General features: G+C 40.9%; 1 protein-coding gene and 1 long non-coding RNA gene across 3 annotated transcripts in view; one reads left to right on the forward strand and one right to left on the reverse strand.

The window, feature by feature from the left end:
• The window catches only part of FRMD4B (FERM domain containing 4B), a 155019-nt gene that overhangs the window by 42338 nt on the left and 94293 nt on the right, over positions 1-18388 (forward strand). For both annotated transcript variants that reach the window (XM_072420777.1, XM_072420776.1), the window contains exons 2-3: positions 11630-11695; positions 13870-13964. In XM_072420777.1, coding sequence (XP_072276878.1) covers positions 11630-11695; positions 13870-13964 — 161 coding nt within the window. The remainder of the gene's footprint in view (positions 1-11629; positions 11696-13869; positions 13965-18388) is intronic.
• The window catches only part of LOC140337185 (uncharacterized), a 105268-nt gene continuing 100262 nt past the window's right edge, over positions 13383-18388 (reverse strand). Inside the window, exon 7 of the long non-coding RNA XR_011922000.1 lies at positions 13383-13920. This is a non-coding gene — a long non-coding RNA (uncharacterized lncRNA). The remainder of the gene's footprint in view (positions 13921-18388) is intronic.

Genomic DNA, 18388 nt, shown 5'->3' on the forward strand with positions numbered 1-18388 from the left:
ACCAACGATAAAAATTGGAAGTGTGTACGCAGCTTAAGCCAACCTTTTTACCCTTAACATAATGTGCAGGTCTCAGAAACCCCCTACTATAATAAAGTAGTAGGAAAAATGCCCCACACATTGATGGTCACGTGAAGAATATCCCTCTTACAGTGGTGGTTCGAATTCAATCCATATAGGCAGGTAAAAAGATCATTGGGGGTGAACTTAGACATGACATGGGGGTGACATTAGACCCCAAATTATGCAGGCATCATCAGATAGGGGGACAGTCAGTCACATCTCAAGAAACCCCCGTGTAACTTCTGGAGGAACCCTGGGGTTCCATGAGAATAGATGATCTAAGCAGACTTTATCTCTTTCAGAACTTTATATCTTTCAGAACTCTCATACTTAACCTGTACTGAGCGTTATGATCTGGAGTGTCTTTGGGGGCTGTGTTATGATCTGGGGTGTCTGTGGGGCAGTGTTATGATCCGGGGTGCCTGTGGGACAGTGTTATGGTCTTGGGTGCCTGTGGAGGCAATGTTATGATCTGGGGTATCTATGGGGCCAGTGTTATGATCTGGGGTGTCTATGGGGGCAGTATGATCTGGGGTGCCTGTGGGGGAAGTGGTATAATCTTTGGTGCCTGTGGAGGCAGTTTTATGATCTAGGGTTACTTCAGTTGATCCAGTCTAGATTAAGCTACATTATGTACCCAAAAATGAGGTAAGCTGACTCCCTAAATATATTGATTCACCAGGTATTTCCCCATTGAGAATCTTTGGATGTGCTGGAGAAACACAGCAGTCCAACTCTCCCATTATCCACATAAGATCTTTGCAAAGATTTTTGTGACATTACATAACTTATCAAAATTTGCGCCATTGAGTGTGTGACTTATTTTGGCAAGACAGCAATTGATTTCGAAATGACCGCTCTGTGTCTATAAGCAGCATTTTGGATAGTTATGTCTCAGAAAGGTTGTAACACTTTGGGGAAAGAATCGCGAGAGATGCCCCAGGACATATAATCTTTTCCTCCAGGTTTAAGCAGCCATAAAACATGGAGGATGCCTTTATTTAAATAGGTGGCCTCTATAGGAGGGGAGCTTTATTATAACTGCCTACTTTTTTAAGTGAAGTTCCCCTTTAATTACCCAAAACATCAAGCTGCATGCTATTTGTCTCCAACTCCTGTGTTTGTAAAACAATCACAAAAACTGTCTATCCCATCTGAATTATTATTGCTCATTTCCTTTGCTGGAGTCATTGCCAAACGCTAACAGAAGCTTCAATTCAAACAACACGGAGCCGGCCCCTCCATCAACCGCTATGTGCCGAGGATGCGAGCAATCTCGCTGTATTGTTTTAAACACTATATTAGTTTTTGCCAGTAAAAATGGCTGCATTAAATACTCAGCGTTCCCTGACCGGAAATCATCGCTTCTATTTTTCCTGCATAATGTGAAGGGTTTCTTCCGCTAATATTTTCAGGAATTAAATACTTCAGCAATTAGAGCAGCTATGAGACTTGCCTAAATAAACTTGTGCACAGCGGCTTCATTTAAAAGTTAACGGATGAAAAATAGTTTTTAATTTCGCTAAAGTTTAAATTTCTTTCTTGTTCACAATTGTGTGGTTCACCACGTGCGGAACCAAACACATGTAAGCAAGGCCGCAGAAATGTATGGGCTCCATACTAAGTAAACTTCCTGTGCTTTCCTGCTCTATGTCTTAAAGTTTTAGGATCGCAAAAGTCAACAGAAGTACCCAAGGATGGCCTCCCTGCATGAAGCTAGCATTGGTTATCTATGGTGCCATTCATTCTGAACCAACACCCCAATGCATGCCAATGCACTTTACCAGGGTGCATGTACTACACATTCCAATGATAATAAAAAAAAAGCACATAAACTTTTGCCGTGCACTACCATGTGATAGTAAACCCATTCAAACAATGGGCTACCTTACAAACCCCATGGTGGTGCACATCACAATGCACAACTATGTGGCTGCCTTTTTTTTGTGGATTGCTGACACACAAAATTAGATTGGGGAAATCACACTCCAAGCTCAACTTTAGTCCATTACAATGTATGGAAGGCCAAACTTTCCTAATTTCAGTTACAATTAGAAAGTATATCACCTCTACCAGGTTACTACTGGGTTATTCTTGCTTCCTGTGGCTCTGCTGAGGCTGGTTTACTTTAACCATTAGTCCTGGTGACCATTGTCTTTTCTATAAAAGTGATGAGAAATCCAAAATGTTTAAGTTGCCACCGAACATGAAGTGAAGACAAAATTGTCGATGTTCTTCTAACAGCAGTCTAAAGCTAGATATTGTATACTCTATTAGTTAATGAAAATCTAATAAAATGGAAGTTTTCTTCCAAAAAATCAAAATTGCAGATTGATCAATGTGTATTTTCCAATATAGATATCTAGTGAAACAAGTAGGTAAGTTCATCTGTATCTTCTGGTTTTCCATCACACATAAGATAATTGTCACCTGAATTGAACAGTCATGCTTGTCCTGAGTGAGAATAAGCGGTCACCTGACATTGTTCATCAAGCCACCAGGGCAGATCAATGCACGATGATCGGAACGACCTCTTTCCATGTCAATGGAGAAGAGCACAGCTCCTTGCTCACCCTCTCCCTTCTCCAAAAAATAGAATTGGTGCTGTGTGTATGGTGCTCATTTGTTCATCCATCACCATGAAACCACCTTTCGTGTGTACATAGCCCAACACTCCAAGGGCTTTATTTCCACTTATAATGTAGTATAGTCCGCAAGTTGACCTGGGACATGCCGGCGCTGCCTGGATCTCAAGACCAGCAAACAGAATTCCAAATCACTTGGCACTGGAAACAGCACCCATATATGAATTTGAGCTGAGTATTCATCTGGTTGCTTGGAGTTCTCCTATAAACTAAAATCCCTTTGGGTGTACAGAACACTCGAACGCCTTCTGTCACGCTCCCATATGTAAACATATACACTTACATGTACATTGTGCTGGGAGTACCGTACACAAAGCTTTTGTTTCCAATCCTGTAATCTGACAAGGAAAGACGGATGTCATTTCCTTGAGACTGCATGGTAACGGAAGGAGACTGAGTTTGGTACTTCCATTGTGGAGTATTTATAGGCAAGTTCTTATTACTCCGGGGTCCTCTGATATGAACGGCCAGTGTTTTCTGGGACTTTGCATCTAACTGGACAGTAAGTTACTTTATTATTTACATTATATTGTTGTTATGATTGGATTTAGGTACATTGTATCAAAATCCAAGAATAAAAATTGAATATATTGCAGTTTACCAGTCATTAGGTGGACCTATGGTCTCAAATTGAACGATAGACTAAAGAGCTGCTTGTCCTTTTTAATACAAAAGTATATTTATTTTTATATTATTTTCCCTTTCCAAATTGAAAGGTTAGCCAGGAGCCTCTCCTGATCTCCCACATGTGCAGAATGAAATCTGGTGCCACTACCATTATGTGTAGAACCTCCAGAGCCTCCTGGGATATGTGACGTAGGTATACCAGGAGGGTCTCGAGATTCTACATACACATGATAGTAGCAGCACCAGATTTCATTCTGCACATGTGGGAGATCGGAAGATGCATCATCGGTGTGGGTGTCATTTCACAAACATAAACCCAGCGTTCAACCCCATTCTAGCGTGTTGACATAGGCCAAACACATAAAGGTACACGGTCCACTTTAGTTTGTGGTGCCTGCAGTAGTTTTCTCTTTTGGCTTTTTTGCTTTTTTTTGTACCTGCTGATTCTGAAAATAAAACGTCTCCTTTCTAATGCCCGGTCCCAGATAGATGTCAGATGGTAGTCGGTGAAACCAATCTTTCGTTATCATTTCAGTGACAGATGAACAAACGAGTTTTGTACACACATGGAGAGGGAAGGGGGGGAGAAAGAGAAGAACCATAATGTGATCTCCAGCTTAAAAGCTAAAGCTGGAAGCTAAACTTTTGACAGATGAAAAACTTTAATTAAATTGTGCAAAAACTAATTTTGTAATATACATCTAGCTGAATATCTCTGAATATCAGAATCTTGTAATTTGCTGTAGAGCAGCACTCACATTGGCAGAGGAAGGGGCATCAGTCTGTGCCAATCAAAGTTCTACTGCCCGGCATTGTGCTGTCAGGCATCAGTTTGCCACTTAGATTGGAATGATGACCTTATCAGCATGCTTCTTTCATTGTCGGGGGGCCATAAGGTGACCCAGGTGTATGATTAAGAAAGACCTTCCACTAAAATGAAAGGTCTGCCTAAACTTTCTGCGAATCCCCCCTCTTACCACCTGATCACCTTAGTAGAATCTGTAAAGAAAAAAGAAAAAAAATTAGAATAATATTTACCTTACACCCAGTGGCATCTAGGCAAGGATGGCATTACCATCCTTTGGAGCAGATTCATCTGTAACACACATTTCAGCAAAGATCCTCTTTCAGCGCTGTTCAGTTCTGTGGAGTGAGGAGGACGAGGAGAGGCACCCGCTGCGTACTCCCCAGTAGGAAATCACAGCAGTAGTCCCTGTGACCTGCTATGGAGGATCACTATTATTCCTAATAAACTATACTATATTAAACAGCGCTCTACATTAAATAGGGGTTGAAAATTACAGCCAGATACAAACAATGGAGGAGGAGAGGACCCTGCTCAGAAGAGCTTACAATCTAGAAGATCCGTAAAAGGACATTGCGGTCTAAAAACTGCTAGCTTTCCACCCAAATCAATCACAAACAGTCATCTCGGGAGCCAATTAGCACTTTTATAGCTTTAGATCTCACACTGCAGTTATAGAAGTGTTTGAGAACAATAAATTTGCGACTAAAAAAGCAAACTTTCACCTAACTTCGTCTTTAAATAATGATCATTTGGGCTGCTTAATGTATATATATGTACAGATGAGCAGTGGCACCCTATGGCATTGTATCAGGGCAGCAGGACCAGACACAGCTTGTTGAGGAATTAGGAAAAAGGGGACAATTAATAATTAAATATGAATTAAGAAAGATATTTAACTAGTAGGAAAAAACAAATGGCAATCATGACATTGATATAACCTATTATATATATATGTGCCCTTGGTCATTTCTAAGGTAATTTGGTCTTTAAAGAATGATGGTCTCTCCAGGGGGCACGGCAGCCCATGTTTTGAATGTCTACAGGAGGGTCATTCACTCTCTTTGTTAATCTTCTTGCAGACTTGGCACCATTTCTCTCACCCTAGGAGCTCATTAACAAGTCTCACTGAAGAGTCTTTGATCAGAGCCCTTGCTAGAAATTGCCCTCTGCCAAAATCCATCTCATTGACTAGCAAACAATAGTTGCCTAATGAGACAGGTGACACAGTAAATAAACTCCCCAGTTCACAGAGGAGGAGGGAGGGCATGGGGAGGATTTTAAATTGCTGATGTTTGCTGTTTATAGCCCCCTGCTTTTAACTTGATGTAACACAGAATCAAATGGCGCCTGATTTAATTGGTAGCGATCATCTGATCATCATCTCCAGTGAATATCTAAAATATTCTATTCACACTTGTGTTCTGTTGCAAATTACCATGCTCATTACTGCAATGCATGGGTATGCTGGTTAATGCAATGTGGTGCCAATTTTTCTGAATGGCATTGTAGCACACTCTCCTAATGTACCAGCATGGCACAATGCCCTGCAACTCATTAATCTGCATTGGCATGTGCTGCTTAAAATTCTATAATGCACCTTTTTTTGGTGCGTTAGGCATTTCATTTAAAAAAAGCGCAACATGTATGAACGTGCATGCATTAAAGCAAAAAACAACTGCACGGCCAAAAGAGGCATGTTGGGTTTGAAAACCATGCCACAATTTGTCATTGCAAAAAATGAGTTCAATTGGGGTTGAATTGCCATTCTTCTTCTAGAGCAGAGGTCGGCAAACTCTGGCCTTTAGGCCAGATACGGCCTAGCCGGTAGTTTGTTCCGGCCTAACGCCCCCTGGCTGATTCAGCCTAATCCTGGCCGACAACCTGCGGCAGAGCCGGAACAAACTACCGGAGCCACATACAGCTCTTGAACCTCTGTGTTGTGGCTCCCATCCCTATTTACTGTGGCCGGCGTTAACACTTCCGCTGCTGGGGTAAATAGGGAACATTCCCTCTCCACCATATGCACTGTGGAGGAGAAGGATTTCCTTTCAGGGGGCATTTCTGGTGGGGGTGGAGCAATTAGGGTGGGACTCGAGCGAGAGTCCGGCCTGGTGTGCTCCTCTCTACCCCTGACATGGTCTAGTGGCCAAAAACGTTTGCTTACCTCTATTCTAGAGGAAGAAAAGCAACCACATGGCCTTTAGCAACCTTTTAGGAACTGCACCACAATTCACCGCAACCACAGCCATGTGCAAAGACACACAGAAAGTGGTTACTAACTGGTTGGGATTACAGGTGAGCCTGCAGCAAATTACTGTGGCACAATTCTGTCTGAAATAGTCCTTAGGGTGAATCCCTTTATGTTCAATCCAAGGCCACCTCATTCAAATAAAATCACCATATTCATGAAATAAAGGATATTAGTGAGTATGGGTATCGTGTGTTTTTTCACATGATGCAGTGCCCAGTTTTTGAGCAGCCAAATGACAGGCCAAGTGCCATCACATTGGGTTGTAGAAGAGGTCCTAAGCCCTGTGCAAGCTTCAGCCAGAGCAATGCGTATGGCAAGGTTATTATAAGCAGTGAAGGGGGGGGGGGGGCAATAAATAAACCAAATTGGCATTTCTACAACAAGATCTCCTATTAGGAAACATCTTTGTAAGGAAAGGGTCAAATCAAACCAGTGAGTGATAGTAATGAATTGCTGGATATGGCAGACAATCAATATTAGTAACTGATGTCTTTGACACTCCTACAAGGCCGGCCTTGACATCTGAACACTGCCGGCTGACTCCAGATATCTAATTGTACTCCACGGACTCCAGACGGCTTTCCCTTAGTGTTCCGGTGGGATCGAGATGGATAAGATCAAGGATATTTCCACAACTGTAACATGGCCTTTTAGTAGAATTTCTACATATGATCTTCGGGTAAAAATTGTGGAATGACATATAAAAAGTAGAGCAGAGTCCTGGTGGTCCAGGACACCCACTGTGGCAAAAGTGAAAAAGAAAAGTTGTGGGGTACCTTGTGAATGAAAACATGGTTGCTAGAACCCACAATCGGTTGGGATCCATGGATGTGGCAAGGTGTGGGATCCATGGATTGAGGCATATCTGCTCACAGATTTTGATAACTCCCTATTTACTATATAATGGAGTGAAGGTCGTATTTCACCCTTGCCTGTGTGTATATGGGTTATTTAAAAATGTAGATGGACGCCGGTCCCTTACCTTTCCCCCTCCCCCCGTCTACCTCTTCCCCTTCTGTGTGGGTCTCATCCGGTTGTTTATTAAGATGTTGCTAATAGGACATAGTTGCCTTTCTCCCTGTTCACAGAATCGCAGATAGATGGGTCCCTTGATGGTGCCAGCTAATGTAGATGTGACATGCATGCACCCCGTTGAGTCTACAATATACCAGTGCAAGGGGTTGTCACGTTCTTCTCTGATTATAATGTACTTGCTGTTAAAATGATAAGTACAATTACTGCTACTGTTTTTGTTTTTGATATGTCATTGGTATTATTTGTTGGAAAATTTATTAAAAATTTATTGGAAAAAGTAGAGCAGAGCTAGGCCTCCATGCTGCCCATTGCAGCCAATCTTTATTTTTAATTTCTTTTTCCGCTGTGCACTGGGGGCAAGAGAGGGTGACCTGGCAGGTTGTGTTTAAAGCAGAACTAAACTTAAAATACAAAAAGTAACCAAAAGGTAAAGGTTTTTGGCAGAGGATATATGCAAAGGCTGTTTTGCCAATTTAAAAAAATCCTGATCCTGGTGGCTTGATCCATGATACATGTGCCATGCAATATAGAGTCCAGGTCTATTCCCGGCACCGCGGAGAATACACCAAGCTGCAGGAGAGAATGCACATGTGTAGAAGTTACATCATTAGTGGCTTTCCAAAGGTCAAAAAGGGTTACAGTGGACCTGGAATAGTCGGCTTTGGGCAATCCAGCAGTACCAGTAACCTGTCATCACTGCAGGAATCTAAGAAAAAGAGAAGTCTGTGCCATAATCGACAAGCGCGCTTTGCATTATGGCAAAAAGCTCCCCCACACCAACAAGTTTAATTCTGCTTTTAACAGAACTGTTTTCAAAATGTTTAGTTGAATAGATTGGGAAAGAGTTATATTTTTTCAGACTTCTAGTTCAGTTTGTACTAAACTATTGCCAATGGCCAACTGGTGGAAAAAAGATGGGTGCTTGGCCAAGGGTGGCATATATCCATATCCAGAAATTGCAAAAAAAACATTTCATTACTGAAAATGAAAACACAGCAGAAATGTATAAGCTAAGGAGATAAAGGGAGGAATATTTGTTAAGGGAGGATTAGGTTACCTAAGGGTTTTAGGTAAATGATGCCACCTGCTTTATTTCATTTATATGATCTACAAATGAATAAAATGTACATACAATGAATTGTATTCATTGAATACAATAAAATATGTATTCATATTTAAGGACACCCGAAGACTACCTGCAAATGTAATTTTACACATTGATTGACTGTTGCATGGTCACAATCATAAATCAATGCTGGAACAGAGTCTACTGCAAGTGTGCAATCTTGTGCACAAAACTCAAAATATAGTCATAAATTCATATCCTGAGGCTAAAGTAAAGTTTCAGACAACATGAATGTACTGTATAGAAAACATTACCAAGTTAATAGATGTCAATTCTAGTTGGGTGTGACAGACATACATATATTAAGACTCTTTCTAAAGCTAGGTACACACTTGCAATATTAATCGTTAGAAAACGAAAGACTAACGATTATGCACGATTATTTTGAACGATCGTATTGTGCACAATTCTGCACATGCTGTAACCATACAATCGTTCAAGTATAATCCACCAATATTGTAGACACGCTAGATACGATCGTTTGAACGATGCAGGGAGTGACAAGTAAAGGAGAAAGTGTACTGCAGAACCATCCACAATCACTGAACAACTGTACACACAAGAGATTGTGAACAATCGTTGCCCAAGCAGATCGTCTGGGACGGTCGTTCATTTCTAGCGTCAATCCTCGTTTGTCGGCATTGTTGGTCAGTCGTTGTGCACTTTTTTTGTTAATGATTATCGGACGATCGGTCATTAGTCGTTCGTTTCTAACGATAATTATAGTGTGTACGCAGCTTTACTCTATCGATTTTTGATTTTAATTGATGTTTCCCTTTGTAATTTCTTTGGAATTTATTAAACTTTAAAATTATAGTTGAGTCTGATTGGCCCATTTTTAAAGCGGTGCATTTTGCATACAAAATTTGACTTTTGTATCTTTTTGTATCTCTTTGATCGTCTCTATATTACACTGTTCAGTCAGCCCTGAAAACCAAAGAGACTGCAGAAACCGAACTGACAACCACAGGAGAGTCACTGAAAATCAGATCCTGTACATGTAACCTCAGGACATCCATAAGTTCTTTATTTGCAGTTTGCACAACTCTTTGCTCTCTATTGCCTGACATCTGACGTTATTTGTTGGAAAGATGCAGTCGGTATGTGATGTTCTGAGACTGAGAAACAATGTATAATGGCACTTGCTCATCCTTGGAAAGAGAATCTGAATTTCTTCTATCCAGTAACAAATAATCATTCAGGTGTCTGTACTGTCTACTTGCCATCACTATTCATCAAATGGGAGTTAAAGCAGCACCTTGTCAGGATTTCAGCTGTAAGATATGACAACTGTCCCATATGAGTATTATAGCCGAGGTCAATGAGTTTTAAACAATCGAATCAAAAAAAAACTTTTTTACAATGATGGAGCCCTTCAGATCTGTGAATATATTATTATTAATGATCTTTTATTTATAACATAGATATATAGCAACATATTACAGATGGTTTTACAAAATTAGGGGCTGGAGATGACAAACCTGCATATGTTATGATACAGAAGGAGAGGACCCTGTCCCATGGAGCTTACAGTCTAAGCTACATACACACCTAAATTTCTAATGCTAGAAACCTTTTGTGATCAGGGCTGTTCAGTCCTTTGGAGAGATGAGGATGCAGTAGGAGTCACCCTGCTGCGTCCTCCCCTCTCCACGGAAATAAGGTCATCCCTACTTGGTAATTTAGTGATCTGCCTGGCAGATACAAATATGACATGGGTGATACGGCAGATGGAGCAACATGCTAGATTTTTGCCGACTGATCACGATTGCTCAGCTCAGGTAACAATTATCTAGCATGTATATGTAGTCACTTGGTCACTTACGCAACAGCATTGGTTCCTAAAGGACCTGCGTCTGCACATTTGACAGCTAGCGACAGTGAGGGGTATTGGTACCGTGTTGATGCTCTGTCAGTGACCTCCCTTTTCTCCTCTGCAATAAAAGTAAACTAACTCAATCATCCATTTGCTTCCTTCTTTTGATTTTTCCATCTTTTGATTGGACAATGAAGTAGCATCATTGATGATGTCATCATTCTGCTCTGTGCTCTGTGCCAGCTGCCACTGTTTGAGTGACTGCACAATATTTTCTAATAGAGCCTGTGTGCTTTACACTGCTGCCTCTTCCTCAACGCAATAAGTTAATATGAATAGTCAGGTACTTATACTGTCTGTATTTACATTGCAGTCAATATTTGTATAATTAATATGTAACGGATGTTCTATTATTAGACCCTCGCCGTTTACTTTTACCAATCCTGTCTCACTTTCTGTAGCTGGGAAGGCTGCCAATAAGCAGATTAGCTGATTTCGCAGGGCATGCCGCCTGAGCCTTGTGCTAAATCTCTAAATCTGACATTTGAATTCAAACAAATTCCCACAATGCACTTGTTTAGTAACTGCCAAATGTGCGTGCAGACTGAGCACAAATCCAGTAACAATAAGAGAAGTCAAAGTGGTCTATTTATAAGGCAGTGAAACTGACATTCACTGAAACATTCCCTAGTGAAGAATCAATTACTGCTTTTGAAACACATGGAGCTTAGAAATTCTCCACCAAAGTATGTTTCAGTGAATGTCAGATTCACTGCTAAGTAAATAGACCCCAAAGAGCATGTATCAGGTGCAGACAGATGAAGGTGCAAAGTCCCTGGGCCCTCCCCAGCCAATAGGGACCCCACAGGCCCCAAGGCTTTTCTGAACAGGGTACATTGTTGGCTATGTCCATCACTGGTTTGTAAATGGGCATTGTAGGATATTTCACAAGCATTGCAACCACATTTTGAAAGGTGACAGTATGGGAATCATTACAAGAAAAAAAAAGTAAAGACAAGATAAGTTTAACAATGAACTGTTATCAATAAAATATATCAATGTAATATAAACTCTCTTTTTTCCTCTAAGTGGTGAATAATTTTGACTTATTTGGGTCAATGCTATAGTGCTGTAACTTGACATTGACCCCTCCATTCTTAGGGGTGCACTTACACCTTTTTACATACAGCACCCATCATTAGATGTATTGTTTTATATGTCAGTGGAAGGAATATTTATGTTTATTTTCTGTTGGCAGATGGCAGAAGGCCGGCATTGCAAGGTGCACCTACTGGATGACCGCAAGCTGGAGCTCTTAGTACAGGTATGTACAGGCCTGATCTTCCTCTTTGTCTATAGAAGACACTGCAAGACCCCTACAGCAAGATATCTGTAAATGAGATGAGGTCTTTACCACCATAACTATATCACTGAAAAAAACATAAAAAAAACATAACATGTCACCCTTCACAGCAACAATATGATTTTTCCAAAAACAAAAAGTTGTTTTTAACCTCCAGTCCATTGACTTTTCCCAGTCTTAGATGATAACATTGGTCTGCTGCAAGCAGGGGAAAGCATTTCCTCAATCTCCTCTCTGCAGTGATCTGACTGTAATATGATAACATTGTAACAAGAGCTCCTAATACAAAGTGGGCGTCTGTCACACTTTGAACTTTTAGGAACTTTTTCAGACTTGAGCAGTTAGTCACTCCCATGCGCATAGCAATCCCAACCACAGGTCAACTTATTTACACGAATTGCCCTAGCACTAGCAGTGGTGATTTTGGACCACTACCTGCCATCTTTGGCATCCATTGGCATCATTGTGCACACAGGGCAGCTCCCGAAAACAGCACAACACAAATAGACCACCCTGCCCATCCAAACATGGAGCAACTCCGTGTACAGTACAGTACAAGGCAGCACCATTCTCCTCTCTTACTGACTGCTGGATTTGAGTGGCTGCACTGCACCTCTCCCTGGGCTGCCACCCAACTCCCCGCAAATTTACTCCTGCTGGAGGATGAGCCATAGAAATCAACCACCGTGCAGCTATCCTCTTCTACCTGTTCCTCTGCTACATTAGCCGTTTTGGACCACAGGACCCAGATACAATTGGGATCTCTACTACCCCTGTACACTGGCACCCAACTCCACACTCCATAGCATATACTATGGTGATCCCTATATGCTGGATGAGGTCCAGTAATGTGACTTCAAAAACATCAAATATTTTTAACATTTCCCTATATAAGAAAGAGTAGTATTCAAGTAGTAAAAACAAGAACTATGTTGCAATACTCCCTACTCGCTCTCCTCTAATAAAACCTACAAGGAATAGGAATTTTAGGAAAACTGTCTCTTTGACCTAAAAAGTTTCAGGATTCCCTAATGGAGATCCCTCATCCACTGGCGAAATTAAGACCGTCCTCATACAAGATGTAATGACTGAAAGAGACATCTGTTTCCTGAACCCCCTGACACTAATAGAAAGCAAGGAAATAGTGAACTGCAAGTGCTGATATGATATGGATTCATCTGCTTCTAGATATTGTCCAGGAGGCTAAAAGTAGCTATGGGCATGCAGGATGGTAATCAGGAGATAAGGGACTGCACTGTCATTCTGTACTGTGATTGCCCCATATATATTTTTAGGCTTTATGGACCATATGAGCTTAATTGAACTCTGTGCAGATGCAGCAGTGCCACTATAATAGTAATTCATTCTAAAAGATCCATTCTGGCTGATGGATTCATTCCTTGGTTCAAAGCTGTCTGGACTGGTCATAGGTTGTGGACATGATTAGTAATCACAGGCACATTGCCAGGATTAATTCCATCCTGCTAAGGTTATAGTATGCCACATAATCAGGATCAAGGTGACTCCTGGTTTGCAGGAATACCATGCTTCAAGATGTTGCCATAATCCCCCCTTTCATACTTTAAAGTCTTTTGAGTTTGGCCATGCCTCAGCCCTGTGTTCTGTACCCTCCATCATCCCCAACAAAACCCCCTTTCCCCAATATATCCTCACCTTGTTCCCTTGTTGTATAGCAGAAGTGGGCAAACTTTTTAGCTCAGGGGCCACAATGACAAAATGACAAACGGACCAGTATCAGATGGATGGGGAGTGTTTGTATGAACTGATATGAGTTACACGTAAAATACATCACCAAAAAGTAAAAGAAAACTTACATTCAAATTACAATTCTTTTCAGTGGTAGTAGTTTTGTTGGTAACCTTTTTTTACCATTGGACAATTTTGTACTAATATTTGATGGACCAGACTAAGAAGCCCCATGGGCCGTGGTTTGCCCATGCATGTTGTATAATATTCCTTCACCTCTGGCCTCTGATTAACAGCTGTTGAGTGGCCAATCAAATGCTTTTTATTTTAAATTTCTAACAAACTGAATATATTATTAATAATATTAGTATCTTTTATAGATGTAATTGTATACTATATATTATTTTGTATTCTTCTTCTTGCCACAGCCAAAACTTCTCTCTCGTGAATTGTTGGATCTTGTGGCTTCGCACTTCAATCTAAAAGAAAAAGAATATTTTGGCATCTCATTCCTGGATGACACGTAAGTAGTTTTCTAGCAATATATAAGTTTTACATTTCCAGGTCAAAGATCCAACATTTCTATCCACTGACTACTGCTTTGGCTAGCCATAGGTCTGCAAATGTCAAGCCAAGCATGAGCAATGGTAAAACATCTGCCGTTCCCTGTGTTGGCCAGAACTAGAGGCAAGCTTAGTCTGCATCTCACCCAACATATGGAAGTGGTGAAGTTCTTTTTCCAAGTGGTAAAAATGTTCTGGAATGCAGCACCTAAATTGGTTAGCAGATGGAAAAGCAGTAGGGAGGATGGTTTTGCATGCATAATGTGTAGATTTCAGTACTGGAATATTTTAACATTTATTTGATGAATATGGGAAGCACAGCTTACCAATGCTAAAGTTTGGTGTTTCATGAAAACACTAATGTAACCTTCTCACTCAACCCAGCATTTCTGGAACACATCAGCTGGTGATCTGGAATCCCTCCCGTTGATCCTGGAACACATCAGCTTGTGATCGTGAATTACTTTGTGTTATCCTGGAACACAGTATCTGGTGATCTTGGTACACCCCTGCTCATTCTGGAACACAGCAGCTTGTGATCCTGAAAAATAATCACTCCTAAGAATGAATTTAATTTTTTTAAATTAACTAAAATTTACTTTAAATGATTAGCAGGTGCACAGCTGGCAATCCTGGAAAACATCAACTGGTGATCCTGAATCACTACTGATTATCCCGAAACACTCCGCCCGGTGATCTTGAATCATTTCTGTTTTCCTGGAACATGGCAGCTGGTGATCCTGGGTCCCTTCTGGGTATCCTGCATCACAATAACTGGTGATCTTAAATCACTTATTTTATCCTCGAACAAAGCAGCTGGTGATCCTGAATTACTCCTGGTTAACCTGGAACGCAGAGGCTGGTGATCCTGAATCACATCCAGTGATCCTCGAACACACCAGCTGATGATTTCGATTTCCTTCATGTTATCCTGAGACACAACAGCTGGGGATCCTAAATCCTTCCTGGTGGTCTTAGTACACAGCACCTGGAAATTCTGAATCATTCTAAATAATCCTGAATCAGCTAGTGATCCTGACTTACTCCTGAATACCCTAGAACACATAACCCGGTGATCCTGGAACACACTAGCTGTCATCACAGAACATACCTGCTGCTGATCCTGGAACACTTCTATTGGCAATGCTGAAACACCCTGCATGCTGCCTTTTACTAAAGAAAGCTTGATAGAAAACAGCCGAGACTAAAAAGTTTCTTTTAACTGCCAATCTATTTAAAGCGGAGAAAAGAGAAAAATGTATGCTGCACAGGAAAACTATGTACGTATGTAATCAGAGCCGGACGATCGTGATGGTCTAGGAAAATCTAGTACGTGTACAGTGATCTCTCGACATTGTTCATCAATCCCTCTTGGTGGTAGATCAATTGAACGCATACACTGGGACAGCCGCTGTACGTTCCTATGGAGGTTGTGTTCCTTTGATTGTGTTATCCCTGAGCCACCATCTTTGTCCAGCTTCTGTAAGAATTTATTATTCCCTTTTACTCCTTCATTTTTCTAGATTCGGCCACTGCACTGGATCCTAAAAATAGTAAAACAAGAAGCTGAGTGACTGCGCCAGACATAATCCTGACATATGTTTCTCATTCTCATCCCGTCTGATAGAAATTCATTAAACCTATTTCAGATAATTAGGCTGTAAGTGGTGGCTGAGCGCTGCGCTGTACAGAATGACCCATTTCATTTTGCTCGTTATTACTGAACAAGATGAGCTCTCGAGCAGAGACAGCAAATTTCCTCGTCTGTGACCCCACTCTGAGACCTTGGAAATTAATAATCGTTTTCTTCCACAATTGTATTCTGTGCCTGATTCCGGGCTGTCTGCTGCTGCCAAGTCCTGGTATGACCCAACAGACGGAATATTAGAATGTGATAATGATATGGTGCCAGGGATGGAGGTGCGCTACTGCCACACCCTGGGTTTGAGAAATAGTTACAAATGACGAGGCAGAGGATGGCAATGTAATAAAGCGGACTATCGTAATTATATAGTTAGTCAGGTTGAAAAAAGACTAAGTTGAACATCAAGTTCAACCACTAGAGAAAAAACATATCTCAGATATAAAAACCTATGGACATGCTCCTTCTGTTCATGCCTACACCTGGGCATGCACAAAAAAGGGATTCCCTCTACTGTAAAAAAAACAATGCGCAGTGAGATTTTCCAGAAGCCTGAAACCAAATATTGTGCCTGTGCAGTGTGAGATCAGGTGATGTAGGAAGAGTGTCAGAAAACTGAAAAAATTTTACCAAAATTTTCAATTATTTGTCATAATGAAATTATAAATTCTGCTAGATTTAAAGCGTATCTAAACTTAGAAATGAAAATGATTTCCGCCTATAGGCCCCTAGATGTGGTGACTGCATTTGTTTTCTTTTGTAGGCTATTTTTTGTTTAGACGTGATGATCCTGTAGGCTGCATACTTCATGTCCTAGAGCAGTGTTGCTCAACTAGGGTTCCTCCAGAGGTTGGTAGGGGTTACTTGAGCACTGAGCTGTTGAAAATCTCAGTCAGTGACACCAGTGATCTTTTTGGCTATCTGTAAGGATGACTTTCTTCCCAATGACCATCAGGCATTCTTCCTACTAACCACCACACTAATTTAGTGTGAGCTGTATCTATAGTAATGTATTTGGTAATATTATTAAGTCTGGAAAGGCTTGATGAGACAACAGAAATTTTTCATTTGATCCTAATTAATCAAGCTGTAGACAGGCCAGCTAAAGATGAGGCTGTGCAAAAGATTAAAATAAATCTAAGTTATACCTGAGATCTTTCTACTGTAATATTTCCTTATTAGGGCATAAGTATTGGAAACATTATTACATTTTTATAACTATATCAGTATATGTAACATTACTTTAACAAGTGACTGATATCGGTGTTACATTTTGCTTTGCATAGTGGTGGCACATCCCTATCCCATTTGCTCACATCTGGTGGTCATATACCAAACTGCTTTAAATTATATATATATATCTAATCAAAAGGGCCCAAAGAAAAGTTCATAGTTAGGGTTTTTTATTACTTTACTTCCTAGCAGTTGTTTTGTAGCAATTTTCATTCCGGGAGTTAGAAACAAGGGGTTAAATTTTGTGTTCACAATGGATTAAATTCTCTCTGGAAGCGGAGCCCTGACTTGTGGCGCCAAATCCTCAAAGTCGCTAATCTGTATGGCAAACCAATGTTTAATTACAAAGGAAGCGCATAGTTAATGAGAATCTTATTTAATTTCTGGGGAAATTATTCATAATCGTTAGCCATAGAGCATTCGTATTTTCCCAGAACAGCCACGAGCCACGGCTTACATGAAACGTACCCGCCTGGTATTAATATTTAAGGGGTCTGACATTCGCTTCTCTCTGAATAGAACTGGCTATGATGAATCAATTAGCAGCGGTTCATATGTAAAGTGAGGCTGCTATAATTACTTCTCTGAATAATTTAGGAGAAATTAATAAGGGCCGGGTGTCTGGCTCTAGGGGTATTGTACCGCCAGGCTATTCATACACTGTGCCACTTATTTCCTGCTATTCATAGCGCCACCGAAAAAAAAAAGAAACTGGTAAACCGACTTACGTTGTGATATTTAATCTTGCTTGCACAGTTCACAGCGATATTGTTTAGGGAGAGATTTGTAATCTTGATAAAACAAGTGTCTAAGTGATTTTAGATCTCGAGGGGCAGTTTATGAATGCGGCGCATATTTTACAGAGAGGTTTTCCAGAAGTGAAATGGTTGGTACGTGAGGTTGTCAAAGGGAACATAACAAGCCCTGGAGTCTTAAAGTGGACCTGAACCTAAGTAGTGAAGATTTGATGTGTTACAGGGAACACCTAGAAATGGTAAGGCTGTGTACACAAGTTGGACTTTTGTTGTTGGAAAGGATCTTTCACGATCGATTCCAAGGGCAAATGACTGAATGATGCATGAACGAGCGTTGTACATACAGCATCATAATGCTCTGTGAAAAGGGGAGGGGGGAGAATGAGCGAGTGGCACCCCACTGTGCTCTCTGCCCTTCATTAGCATTGCAGTCGTAAGTCATTCATGGATCCACTAGGACCCACTAGGATCGATGAACGACGTCAAATGAGCACTGTACACACACCAGATTCTCGTCTGATACAAGCCCTGAAGCGATAATCGGATGAGAATCTTCTGACGCTTGTACGTAGCCTAACTGTGGCTAGGCAACATACTGACTTACCTTTTCTGTTATATTGCTCATAAAAAATAGCCATGCATTTCAAACATGTGGTCCAAAACCATGTTCCCCCACCTTTTAGATTTTAAGCTCTTCTGGGCAGGGTCCCCTCTCCTCCTCCTGTGTCACTGTTTGAATCTGTCTGTCATTTAC

The sequence above is a fragment of the Pyxicephalus adspersus genome, chromosome 8 (assembly GCF_032062135.1).
Source record: "Pyxicephalus adspersus chromosome 8, UCB_Pads_2.0, whole genome shotgun sequence".
Classification (NCBI taxonomy): Eukaryota; Metazoa; Chordata; class Amphibia; order Anura; family Pyxicephalidae; genus Pyxicephalus; species Pyxicephalus adspersus.